General features: G+C 44.8%; 1 protein-coding gene across 1 annotated transcript in view; it reads right to left on the bottom strand.

Annotated features, from left to right (window-relative positions):
• The window catches only part of LOC141108035 (adhesion G-protein coupled receptor G2-like), a 56,161-nt gene extending 43,748 nt beyond the window's left edge, over nucleotides 1-12,413 (bottom strand). The window contains exons 1-3 of the mRNA XM_073599221.1: nucleotides 12,288-12,413; nucleotides 11,242-11,510; nucleotides 5,002-5,110 (exon numbers count right to left, since the gene is read on the bottom strand). Of these exons, the coding sequence (XP_073455322.1) occupies nucleotides 5,002-5,110; nucleotides 11,242-11,510; nucleotides 12,288-12,349 (440 nt within the window). The 5' untranslated portion in view covers nucleotides 12,350-12,413. The remainder of the gene's footprint in view (nucleotides 1-5,001; nucleotides 5,111-11,241; nucleotides 11,511-12,287) is intronic.
• Between the last annotated feature and the right edge of the window lie 1,611 nt (nucleotides 12,414-14,024).

The following is a 14,024-nucleotide window of genomic DNA, read 5'->3' as shown; positions in this document are numbered from 1 at the left end:
GAGGCATTCGGTCCGGAGTCCTCTGGGTCACTAAGAACGACATGGTCCGCAGCCACCTCCTCCCAGCCACGTACAAGTCCATGTGTTTCTTGGGACTGATCCCTTAAAGACTGCTGCTGATGCTGAGTGCCAGGCTCCACCTCCATACTGACACAATCTTCCTCCTCCTCCTCTTCCTCCTCGTCCTCTTCCTGTGTGATCGGCGGGCACGCAGGAACACTGTCTGGATAAAGGGGGCCTTGAGAGCTAAGGAAGTCCTCCTCTTCCTGCCTCTGTTCTGCCTCAAGTGCCCTGTCCATTATTCCACGCAGCGTGTGCTCCAACAGGTGGACAAGGGGGACAGTGTCACTGATGCATGCACTGTCACTGCTCACCATCCTCGTGGCCTCCTCGAATGGTGACAGGACAGTGCATGCATCCCTGATCATGGCCCACTGGCGTGGGGAAAAAAAACCAAGCTCCCCTGACCCTGTCCTGGTGCCATAGTCGCACAGGTACTCATTGATGGCCCTCTGCTGCGTGTGCAGCCGCTGCAGCATGGCCAACGTTGAGTTCCACCTGGTGGGCATGTCACAGATTAGGCGGTTCTTGGGCAGGTTAAACTCCTTTTGGAGGTCCGTCAGCCGAGCACTGGCATTATATGACCGGCGGAAATGCACACAGACTTTCCTGGCCTGCCTCAGGACATCCTGTAAGCCCGGGTACCTGCCCAAGAACCGCTGCACCACCAAGTTAAGGACGTGAGCCAAACAGGGCACATGGGTCATTTGTCCCTGTCGGAGGGCAGAGAGGAGGTTGGTGCCATTGTCGCAAACCACCATTCCTGCCTTAAGTTGGCGTGGCGTCAACCACCTCTGAACCTGCCCCTGCAGAGCTGACAGAACCTCTGCCCCAGTGTGGCTCCTGTCCCCCAAGCACACCAGCTCAAGCACCGCATGGCATCTTTTGGCCTGCGTACTTGCGTAGCCCCTTGAACGCCTACGGAGCACCGCTGGTTCCGAGGAAGAGGCCATGGAGGAAGAAGAAGAGGAGGGGGTGGAGGAGAGAGGTGTGTCACAATCAGCATTTTGGAGGCGTGGTGGCGGAACAACCTCCAACACTACTGCACCTTGTCCTGCATCCTTCCCAGCTGCCAGCAGAGTCACCCAATGCGCCGTGAAACTTAGGTAACGTCCCTGTCCATGCCTGCTGGACCATGAGTCAGCGGTAATATGCACCTTACCGCTGACCGCCCTGTCCAGCGAGGCATGGACATTGCCTTCCACATGCCGGTAGAGAGCCGGAATCGCCTTCCGTGAGAAAAAGTGGCGTTTGGGTACCTGCCACTGAGGAACCGCACATTCCACAAACTCACGGAAGGGGGCAGAGTCTACCAACTGAAAAGGCAGCAGTTGAAGTGCTAGCAATTTTGCCAAGCTAGCATTCAACCGCTGGGCATGTGGATGGCTGGGAGCAAACTTCTTTCGGCGGTGCAGCAGCTGGGGCAGGGAAATTTGCCTGGTACAATCTGACGTCGGTGTACCAAAAGCAGATTGCCCACAAGTACTTGGCTGTGACACACCTAATTCTACACCTTCATTCCTCTCACTGTAGGTCTCAGAGAGGACTGAAGGTCTAGTGGGGTTGGAAATCTCAGCTGATGAGGAGCAAGGAGAGATCCTCTTTGTTCTTTGGTGTGGGTCTTTTAGATACGCTTGCCAACGAACTGCATGGCAGGTCAACATATGTCTGGTCAAGCATGTGGTACCCAAGCGGGAGATATTTTGGCCACGCGAGATACGCTTGAGACATATGTTGCAAATAGCAGCGGTGCGATCTGATGCACTCGTCTCAAAAAAGGCCCACACCAAAGAACTTTTTGAATAACGCGCAGAGACTGCAGCGCCCTGCACATGTGGAGCTTTGGGGTGTGATGCAGTCAATGTGCTGCCCTTAGGCTGGCCCCTGGAGGGCATCCTGCCTCGTTGGTGATGTGCTGCCGCCTCCTCCTCCTCCTCCTCCTCCTCCTCCTCCTCCTCCTCCTCCTCCTCCTCTCTCCTATCAGGCACCCACGTTGAGTCAGTGACCTCATCATCCCCTCCCTCCTCATCACTGGAGCAAACCTGGCAGTATGCTGCAGCAGGGGGAGCATGACTGCCAGATTGCTGTCCTTCTTGGGCACCCCCTCTGTCCGCGCTCATGTTACTGCCTTCATCGAGCTCAGTATCGTCATCAGAGCCTTCCAAACGCTGGGCATCCTCCTGGAGCATGTACCCAACACTGTGGTCAAACAGTTCGAGGGAATCCTCATGAGGACATGGTGGAGCTAGGGAAGGAGTCACTGATGACATTGAGCTGAGGGAAGAGGCCGCTGCTTTGCCAGACAAAGCACCCTGGGCATGGGTGAGAGAGGATGAGGAGGATGAGGACGGCTTGGTCATCCACTCGACCAAGTCTTCCGCATGTTGCGGCTCAACATGGCCAGCTGCCGAAAAAAAGGCCAAGCGTGTCCCATGGCCACGTGCTGATGAGGATGCACCGTCTCCACGACCAGCACTAGACACAGAGCCTGCTTGCCCTCTCTTATTGGCTTGTGACTGTCTGCCTCTCCTTCTTGGCCTTCCAGACATACTAATGGCCTGTAGCTGCACTAAGCTGGGATAGAACACCTGTAATTTTCTTCAAGTAGCTTTATATACTGTAACCAGACAAGCCTGCCTGTCAGTAGGAAGATAACAGGAACGGATCTAGCTGAACACTGTGAGCAGGACGCACTGTACTAAATGTAAATAGTCTAGCTGCCTGACCGTGGTACTAATAGGATCAAATAGAACACCTGTAATTTTCTTCAGGTAGCTTTATATACTGTAACCAGACAAGCCTGCCTGTCAGTAGGAAGATAACAGGAACGGATCTAGCTGTACACTGTGAGCAGGACGCACTGTACTAAATGTAAATAGTCTAGCTGCCTGACCGTGGTACTAATAGGATCAAATAGAACACCTGTAATTTTCTTCAGGTAGCTTTATATACTGTAACCAGACAAGCCTGCCTGTCAGTAGGAAGATAACAGGAACGGATCTAGCTGAACACTGTGAGCAGGACACACTGTACTAAATGTAAATAGTCTAGCTGCCTGACCGTGGTACTAATAGGATCAAATAGAACACCTGTAATTTTCTTCAGGTAGCTTTATATACTGTAACCAGACAAGCCTGCCTGTCAGTAGGAAGATAACAGGAACGGATCTAGCTGAACACTGTGAGCAGGACACACTGTACTAAATGTAAATAGTCTAGCTGCCTGACCGTGGTACTAATAGGATCAAATAGAACACCTGTAATTTTCTTCAGGTAGCTTTATATACTGTAACCAGACAAGCCTGCCGGTCAGTAGGAATTTAACAGGAACGGATCTAGCTGAACACTGTGAGCAGGACACACTGTACTAAATGTAAATAGTCTAGCTGCCTGACCGTGGTACTAATAGGATCAAATAGAACACCTGTAATTTTCTTCAGGTAGCTTTATATACTGTAACCAGACAAGCCTGCCGGTCAGTAGGAATTTAACAGGAACGGATCTAGCTGAACACTGTGAGCAGGACGCACTGCACTAAATGTAAATAGCAGGAACGGATCTAGCTGAACACTGTGAGCAGGACGCACTGCACTAAATGTAAATAGTCTAGAAGATAACAGGAACGGATCTAGCTGAACACTGTGAGCAGGACGCACTGCATTAAATGTAAATAGTCTAGATAGAAGATAACAGGAACGGATCTAGCTAAACTGAATACAGTGTATATATATATATGCAACACCTGGGATGCATATATATACACAATACACTGTAAGTGCAGCTAACTGACTGACTGTTCTGCCTAATCTATCTAACTCAAATCAAATGACACTGTCTCTCTCTCTCTCTATCTCTCAGCACACCGGAACACACACTACACAGGGCCGCCGTGCAGGCGGCCTTATATAGTGTGGGGTGTGTACTAAATGCCCTGAGCCGTAATTGGCCAAAGCCACCCTGGCTTTGGCCAATTACAGCTCTCTCTACTGACAGCGCTGTGATTGGCCAAGCATGCGGGTCATAGTGCATGCTTGGCCAATCATCAGCCAGCAATGCACTGCGATGCCGCAGTGAATTATGGGCCGTGACGCGCCACACGAATTTAGCGCGAACGGCCCATAACGTTCGCAATTCGGCGAACGATCGAACAGCCGATGTTCGAGTCGAACATGGGTTCGACTCGAACACGAAGCTCATCCCTACCCCTAAGTGAGGGGAATTCCCCTTTTAGACAGTTTGTCCTGGAACAGCTTTCCCCATTGAAGGATTAGCTCTTGTTCCTGGGTCAACTCTAAAATTTCAGATTTCTCAACTTTTTCTTTTCTGTGACCATGATCACAAGTACAAGCAGAGAAGGGAATCTCTATAATGGGGACATAGCCAAAATATTTGACAGAGGGTCTAAACCTCCCCCACCCCAAAAAAAAAAAAAGTTTTGCCTACAGCAATACTTTAAAGTTGAACTCCAGGAATCCAAAAAATCCTTTATTACAGTGGGGCGGCTCCTGCACTGCAGGGTTAACTGCTTGTTTCTTTTTAGGGGAATTGGAAAATAACTTTTACTCATCCGATCTTCTGCTCCTGCAGACTCCTCTGTTCTGCTAGTCTGGCCTCTGTAGTCTCTTTTTCATTGCACTCCAGTGGTCTAAGAGATCCTCTGACAACATCAAGACTAGTGGACCATTGCCCTTCACTAAAGTAGGGGACGCTGAAGAACAGTCCACTGACGAAACTTGGCAGGGTGCTGTCTGCCGGGGTAGGGCAGAGGATCAGGTAAGAAAAAGTGCTTTATCATCTCCTAAATATAAACAAGCACTTAACCCTTGCAGTGTGGGCGCAAGGAATTTTAGGCTTAGAGTTGGGCTTTAGGGTAAGAGACTTAAATAATATTTATTTTTAGGCTTGATAAAGTCACAAAACTTTCTTGTTAAGATTTACTCACAATGATGCAGAGTCGCCACTAGGATCACTGTATTGATTAGTTTTGGATACAGCTCCATAGAAATCAACATTTATACTGAGTACCACCACGACTATAACTGCTGGTATTCCTGTAAGAAGCAAAAACAGTTACTGTAATCAAAATGAGCAGAAAGTATATTTTTCATCTAAATTTTAAGGCCTCATGCAAACTGGACATTTTTTCAGCTGCTCCTAGGGGCGTTTTTTTTCCTGCCTTTAAGCTCCTATGAATGTTAGCCTATGTGTCCATGCACACATAGACTTTTAGAGGAGTTTAATAGCAGGAGGGTTTAAAGGCAGGAAAAAAACCCCACTGCCAGTGCATCCAGAAGCAGTGATGTTTTGGCAGAAAAAATGTTTGACATCTGTGAATGCATGTAAATGCGCGTTAACACTAGGTGTGTTAAAGCTTGAGCATTAATTCATTTCAATGGCCAGAAAAAAGTTTATTCTGGCCAGTGTAATGAATTAACGCCCAAGCACTTGACGAGTCTAAATACGTCACACACTTTTACAAGTGTCAGGTGTTTTTTCTGCCAAAACACTGCTGCCAGGTGGAGAGGCTTCTACAAGAGTTTGCAAAACTTCCAGTGTGCTTGATGCTTAAAGCTTAGGTTATAACCTGGTAGCAGTGGAAGTAGAATGAGAAGGATCTCCTACTTTACAACCCTACTGATAGGGAAGAACAAAAAAGGCTACCTGGGATATAGTGGGCTCAGTGTTTTGGCTGTACTGGTTGCATTCACTGTAGATTAATTTGGGTGTCCCCCCACAGGGTGGAACTGTGGGTGTACAGATCAAGATAGAAAAAGTGCCATGTCCTAATTGAATAGAGGATGTAACGCAGCCACCCCAAGGAATGGTGGATGACCGTGGCAGCGATGCGGAGCGTTGTTTATGGTGACACTATGCAGCTACTAAGGAGGGTTATGATCCTTACTTTCTTGCATCGAGGGAATTAATACTATTAGACTACTGATGTTGGAAACTATTCAGCTACTATTGGTGTATACTAATTTTCTTGTTAAGAAAATATCTGCTATAGTACAAGCCTTCTCTCTTTCCTCTGTGGACACACTGGATGATGTGCGATGCTGCCTGCCTTAAATGTTTGATATTTTATCTAGCCTATATTGTTGGAAGAACAACAGCATGTAATGTAAAGTTGCTTTGTAATGTGAAATATATATATATATATATATATATATATATATATATATATATATATATATATATATATATATATATATATATATATATATTTTATTATTATACAGGATTTATATAGCGCCAACAGTTTACGCAGCGCATATATATATATATATATATATATATATATATATATATATATATATATATATTATACCTTTCTATCCAGCAGGTGGCACTGCAGTGTTATACAAGTAAAAAGGTGCAAAAATACTAATACAGTGGCATCCTGTAATGATGTAGTGCTAGGTGGCATATATGTAGTCCACAGTCTCTAAGATGCATCACGGAGAAGTCCATGAGGGGGAAGGGAGAGGGGAGGGGGAAGGATGGGGATAATCCACTCTGCACTGCAGTGTTATAATGTGTATTCTATGGTATAGTAGTCACAGCATGTACATTCTGTCTATGCTCAGTGTACTTGTATGCTCCTTGTTCCTGTTCCATGATAAATACATGCTGTAAGATATGTTCTGCTAATCCTCCATGAAAGCAAAGCTATTTGCTGTATCCAAGAATCTTCCAGCGCATGATTTCAGGTTATGGGCCCAGGCATACCCCCAGGATACCCCAAGGCACCCAGCAGACACGAGAGCAAGGAATCCTACAGTAAATCAGTGAGTACTGTATACAAGCTGCTTAAAGATGGCAAGTGGTTCAGATGTGAAGTTTGCAATTGCAAAGCTGAACAATGCCAATTACCAGCTATGGAAGTTCAAGTTAGAAATGCTTTTTAGCATGGATGACTTGTGACAAGTGCTGAATACAGACAGACCGACAAATGGAGAGACGGAGGAGTGGAACAGGAAGGATAGACAAGCAAAAGTGACTATAAGCTTATTAGTGGAAAATGACCAGCTTATCCACATAAGAACAGAGAAAACAGCCAAAGGTATGTGGACTTCATTACAAAAACTGCATGAGCATTCAAGCCTCAACAGCAAACTGTTTTTTCTTTGAAAACTATATAAGATGAGACTAGAAGAAGGCCAGAAAATGTGTGACCAAGTGAAAGCTATCCTAGAGATCATAGAGCAGCTACGCGCCATTGGAGAGGACATCAAAGATAACCATATTGTTGCCCTGCTCCTCTGCAGCCTTCCAGAGACATATACTGCTCTAACTAACTATTTATAAACCAGTCCCAGGCAGGAGCTAACACTGAAATATGTCAAAGGGAAATTAATCAATGAAAACGACAGAAGGAAAATGTAAGGGCTGGGCTCTAAGCCCTTCCTTCTCTGTGCTCAGCTGTCGGTTAATTGCCAGTACTCATCGTTCCACAGTGGCTTACCTGTTGATCATCCCACAGCAAGCCCCTTCTGGCTATTTAAACTTCCTGGTTCATTTCTGCAATGCCTTTGGTTAGGCCAACATATCCAGAGACTCTCTGCTGTGTTCCTGTTGAAGACTTGACTGGCTGACGTCCCTTCAGGTTCATGATCTTGTCTGCTGCCCGTGACTAGGGATGAGCCCGATGTTCGAGTCAAATGTAAGTTTGACTCAAACATTGGGTGTTCGCCAAAATTAGAACATTATGAGGTGTTTGTGGGAAATTTGAGTGCCCGCAGAACACCCCATAATGCACTGCGAGATCGTCAATGCACTGCGATCTCGCTGATTGGCCAAAGCATGCACCTGACCTGCATGCTTTGGCCAATCAAAGCGTGCTCTGCTGTGAGAGCCATGATTGGGCAAAGGCAGGGTGCCTTTGGCCAATCATGGCTCAGGGGGCCAAGTCCATGTCCCACACTATGTAAGGCTGCTTACATAGCGGCCGTATATAGTGTAATGAATGAGAGCAGCACAATTACGTTTCTAAAGGAAAAAAGTCTTTTAAAACTGCTTGCGACTGTAATGTATTGTTGGATCTCGGCAATACACATAAAAATCATTAAAAAAAGAGGCTTGAGTCCCCCCCCCCAGTCCATTACCATGCCCTTCAGGTATGGTATGGATATTGAGGGGAACCCTGCGCCAAAATGTAAAAGAAAATGGTGTGGGGGTCCTCCCTAAAATTCATACCAGGCCCTTCAGGTCTGCTATGGATTTTAAGGGGAACCCCGCGCCAAAATAAAAAAATGGCGTGGGGTGTCCCCCAAAATCCATACCAGTCCCTTATCCGAAAACACAACCTGGCAGGTGTGCTCGGATAAGGGGGAACGATGAGAGAGCCCCCCCCTTCTGAACCATACATGACATCAGAAGGGGGTGGCGTCACCCAGTTGCATCACCAGGTGGCCCCCGCCCTCAGCTATATAACAGCTGTCATCGCGAAAAGGCTGCAGTCGGTGGGACGCCTCCCATGGAGGCGGAGTTTTTCTTTCCTTTTTTTTGGGACCTTCAGTGCTGTCATTGAAGATGGATGGACATCTCAGGAAACTTTTTTAAAATGTTGAACGTTGTTTGCGTGTTCTCACAAATTTTTTGCCTGTTTGCATGTTCTGCTGCGAACCAAACCACGGGGTTGTTCGGCTCATCCCTATCTCTGACTATGCTGATCTCTGGCTTCCTGATTTCCTGCCTTGTCCTGACTACCCGATTTGGCTACCGAACCCTGGCTATGTTTTGACTGCGTTTACCAGTTGTGTACCATTTTTACCATCTTATTAAAATGTGTGATTTTTACTGCATTTTCTGTCTTCGTCTGTTTCATGGTTCCTGACATTTCCATATGCTATCCTCCGTCATTGGTCATCGCACATGCACCAAGGAAAACAACTCCTCATGGTGTAGTATAAAGTAGTAGTTTTATTAAAACAAAGGTAGACTTACATTTAAAATCGTTCGAAACCGGAAGTTCCCCTTTTCTCTCTGATGTGTGACCCCATGCTTATCTGAATACTCGCACATATACGATTTTAAATGTATGTCTACCTTTGTTTTAATAAAACTACTGCTTTATACTATACCATGAGGAGTTGTTTTCCTTGTTGCACGTGCGATGACCAATGACAGAGGATAGCATATGGAGATTGCGTTGGCAGTTTGATGCACATTACCTTTGGAATTGATGTGAGCGGCCATTGCACATGGTGGGGGAGTTTGCTCTCTATTTTGGGATTCAGCACAAATGTATGATTGCTGGCACTGGGATCTGTCTGTCAAGCACTCACCATCTTATTGAAGAAGGACTGCACATTATTGCTATTGATACTCACATTTTTTTGCACTGGACTCTTTATTTGATTTATTTCTACTAATTTAAAAAAATATTTTTTTATTTTTTATATGCTTTGGATACATTTCTTTATTATGAATGTATGATTATTGGTGTTATTTGTGATTTAGCGCTGCTCCATTAATATGCACATTTATTTTTTGAACAGATTTAACAAAACATTCACAATGTTATATTTAAAGTGGTTCTAAGGGCAGAAACTTCTAACTTAATGCCTTCTATGCATTAGGCCTGGTTGATTCTGATGCGGATCTGCAAGCTACGTTCTGCGTGGGCACGGTAGCCCATTCATTTGAATGGGCTGCTGGGCCTCTTGAAACACAGGAAAAAGGTCCCTGCTCTATCTTTGAAATTGCAGCCCATAAGTGCAGTGCGATTCCCAGTGTGGGGACGATTTCCAGTGCATGTGGCGTGTCATTAGGTTTAATGGTACCCTGCGTTTTTCTATGTGGGTGGTCATTAAAAGAGATGTAGGGTCAAAGCATCTTTTGGCCATACTTCTCTTATGGGTACACATACTTTTGCTCTCCTGTGACCCGGAATCAGCTTATACCGGGCTATTGCCAGCTCTGAGCTGAGGTAGCAGGGCTACTCCAGGATCTGGAAGGATCCCAACAATATTGGAAGTCTGGAAGCCTAAACGGCAACTGGCTCGGCCCCTAAGAGCCAGAGCTAGCTGCTCTTGCCCCCTCTTCAGCCTTGCACTACAGTGAGCACCAGAGGAGCAGAATGGTGACTGACAAGATTTGCAGACTTCTCTGCCATCAAAACTTAGGGGAGATCTGTGAATTTTAGGTGGATCTTACTGAGCCAATACTCCTAAAAGGTTAGACTGTATATGAAAATAAGTTTAGGCTATTACCAAAATTGATGTCTCAAAATTAGAAAGTACTGGGCTAGTTTGTACCAACTAGTATACACACTTCTGGGCAGAGGTATTTCGAAAACCCTTTAGCTTTGCTAAATCAAAAAACAGAAACTAGTACAAATACTCAGATTCATCTTTTGACATTTTTGTTTACTTATAATATGTAAGTGGTGGTCACGCTCAGTTGATTTTGTTGTTGATTGTTGTGGCTCCCGTGAGTGTCCCCAGTGAGGTGACCTGTGCTACACTGTTTTTGTTTTGTACTTACTGTATGTCTTAGTCCTTTTCACATGGGTAGCAATTGTCAGTAAATACAGGTGGGTAAGCTGTGTTTTTTTAGCCCCCCAGTCACCCATTTAAAGGTTAAACAACAGCCAAAGGAGACATGCTGCAGCCATGATGCTTTGCAACATGGTCACAGCAAATTTAACAAATATGGCCTGTCAAGCTCGACCATTTAAGTCAACGGAAGCACGCAGGAAAAAAAAAAAGCAGGTATTCAGGAGGTGGGAGGATCACCTCCTGAACATCTTATAGCGGCTGCTTAGCTGCTCTCTGAAAAGTGATTGCTTTTGAAAACATTGGATAGTGTGAACCTAGCCTTAATGTACACTTTAAAATCTTCAATAAATGTTTTCTGAAACAAAAATAACGTGATATTTACTAATCTAGACTGTTACTCATACAATATATTTACACTAATGATAATAGGTTTTTATATACCATGATACTGTAAAGCATTTTAACCAGTAGCAACCAATCAGAATTCCACTGTAGCCAGATAACGAGTCTGTAATTGGCTACTATGTCCTATTGACATTTGCACACTATCAGTACAAGCCTAGCAACTGACAACACAGAGTTGGCTGCTATGTCCTACTGCCGTTTGCGCGATATCATTGCAAGCCTAGCAGCAGACAACATAGAGTAAAGATAAATAACTATTGTTATTGTGAACTTACCCCAGCCAGCAATGCATAATTTTAAAATGTATTTATGGATGTATGAATTGAAAACCTTGACGAATGCAAAATACATATGTACAGCTTCCAGTCCCATCCATGTAAAGGAGGTCAGCAGAAAATAATGCAGAAAGGCAGCAACAGTGACACACAGACCATGAATTCTAAATGTTGTCAACCAATCATCAACCAAAAAAATCAGATTCAGCATTAGCATTGAAAATGACAGATTCATCAGTATTTTGGAGGGGTAGTCTCTTCTCAGCTGCCTGAAAAGAAGCAAATGTAGAATTATAAGCTATTAACATAGTTGGGCACAGGGCAATCTATAAAGTGCAATACACAATAGCAACCCATTAGAATACCTGATCCAACAATAACTAAACTGAAATCTGACTTTGTGTTCAATGATACTGCATTTTGCCTATCAGCGATTTTGCAGTGCTCTCTTATAAAAAAAAAAATCTGTTTAAAATGTATGTACAGTATAGGTAAAATGTTTTTTCAGTTTTGGAGAGTAGGGACGGTTTAAAACACCTGCCATTTCATTGTTTGCTGTTTTTGTCCTGTTGGGAAGGTTTCACATCACTTTCCTGTCTTTGTGACACACTAGGAAGTGAGAAAAAAAAACTCTGCAAAGTGAGTGGAATTCCTCTCTAAGACAGCTGTCACCAGAATAAAGCTGGCCATGCACTTAGTTTCCTAACGGATTCCTTCGTTCCCATAAGCAAGGTGGGTGGAGGAATTGCCTGCAGACGCTGATTGACAAAAGTTTCCCAGCATGTCCTTTGACAGAAGTCGATTAAACGATCGCCTTCTATCAAGTGAGAACTGCCACACACTGATCGAAATTCAGTGGTCAGTCGCATTTCAATCTGTCTATGGCCAGTTTGTAGATGGGACCCAGGCTGCCTTGCACATGGCCATCACAAGCAGCTAGGTCACCCTTAGTATACAGGTTACAGGGCACCAGTGACAGTCTAGCTCAAACTACATGTTACAACGTGCATGGTTGAGGGCCTGATGCCCACTCTTACCATCCTTACCATCCTCCTGATCCTTGCTGCTTAACATCTTCACACCCAAAGTACACACCAGGTTTGTACATTCACCTCACAACCATCATGGCTCTTCACAGTTAACACACTTCCTTACCCAAGGTATTATGTAATAGGCACTTCTCTAAATATTTACACAGAGGCTCATAATTGTAAATTAACCTCTTGATGTCGACTGTATGCATATACAGTACAGTATGAACACAGGAAATCAGTCAGCGCAAAATCAATAGCTGCTAAACAATAAGGAACAAGCAGCTGAACACTAAAGGTAAATATATAAAAACCCTTTACAAGTACTAAATAAAATAACAGTGCAGCGCTAAAAAAGCACCCAACAAATTAACACATTGCTCATGATAAAAAGTCATTGAGAGTCCCCTATTTTTGGTAAAGGAAAAAAGATTGACAGAAAGCAGTCTCATCTGCGTTGGTAAAGGTGCTTACAAATGTTCATAAGGTACAATGCAATCCGTGATTCCACCACCAGCTAGCTGAAATGCTTACCTCAGTTAGTGGACCCCTGAACTAACAGATGGGTCAAACAGGCATTCACCACTCTCAGTGGTCATGGATGGAAGCTTGGATAGGTAGATGTATGAGTTAGGTAATCACACCACTTTACAGGACCGCACTCTGTTGCTTTCAATTTTCAGCCATGGTGTCATGTAATGTAAAAAGTATATACAGTGGGACAAAAAAGTGTTTAGTCAGCCACCAATTGTGCAATTCTCCCACTTAAAAAGATGAGAGAGGCCTGTAATTGTCATCATAGGTATACCTCAACTATGAGAGACAAAATGTGGAAACAAATCTAGACAATCACATTGTCTGATTTTTGAAAGAATTTATTTGCAAATTATGGTGGAAAATAGGTATTTGGTCAATATCAAAAGTTCATCTCAATACTTTGCTATATATCCTTTGTTGGCAATGACAGAGGTCAAGCGTTTTCTATAAGTCCTCACAAGGTTGTCACATACTGTTGCTGGTATGTTGGCCCATTCCTCCATGCAGATCTCCTCTAGAGCAGTGATGTTTTGGGGCTGTCGCTGGGCAACACGGACTTTCAACTCCCTCCAAAGGTTTTCTATGGGGTTAAGATCTGGAGATTGGCTAGGCAACTCCAGGACCTTGAAATGCTTCTTACGAAGCCACTCCTTCGTTGTCCGGGTGGTGTGTTTGGGATCATTGTCATTCTGAAAGACCCAGACACGTTTCATCTTCAATGCCCTTGCTGATGGGAGGAGGTTTGCACTCAAAATCTCACGATACATGGCCCCATTCATTCTTTCATGTACACGGATTAGTCATCCTGTTCCCTTTGCAGAGAAACAGTCCCAAAGCATGATGTTGCCACCCCCATGCTTCACAGTAGGTATGGTGTTCTTTGGTTGCAACTCAGCATTCTCTCTCCTCCAAACACAACGAGTTGTGTTTCTACCAAACAGTTCTACTTTGGTTTCATCTGACCATATGACATTCTTCCAATCCTCTTCTGGATCATCCAAATGCTCTCTAGCAAACCTCAGACGGGCCCGGACATGTACTGGCTTAAGCAGGGGGACACGTCTGGCACTGCAGGATCTGAGTCCCTGGCGGCATAGTGTGCTACTGATGGTAGCTTTTGCTACGTTGGTTCCAGCTCTCTGCAGGTCATTCACTAGGTCCGTCCCCCCCCCCCCCGTGTGGTTCTGGGATTTTTGCTCACTGTTCTTGTGATCA

The sequence above is a fragment of the Aquarana catesbeiana genome, linkage group LG09 (genome assembly GCF_042186555.1).
Source record: "Aquarana catesbeiana isolate 2022-GZ linkage group LG09, ASM4218655v1, whole genome shotgun sequence".
Taxonomy (NCBI): domain Eukaryota; kingdom Metazoa; phylum Chordata; class Amphibia; order Anura; family Ranidae; genus Aquarana; species Aquarana catesbeiana.
The sequence above is the reverse complement of the archived record's forward strand: the minus strand, read 5'-3'. Positions and strand labels throughout refer to the sequence as shown.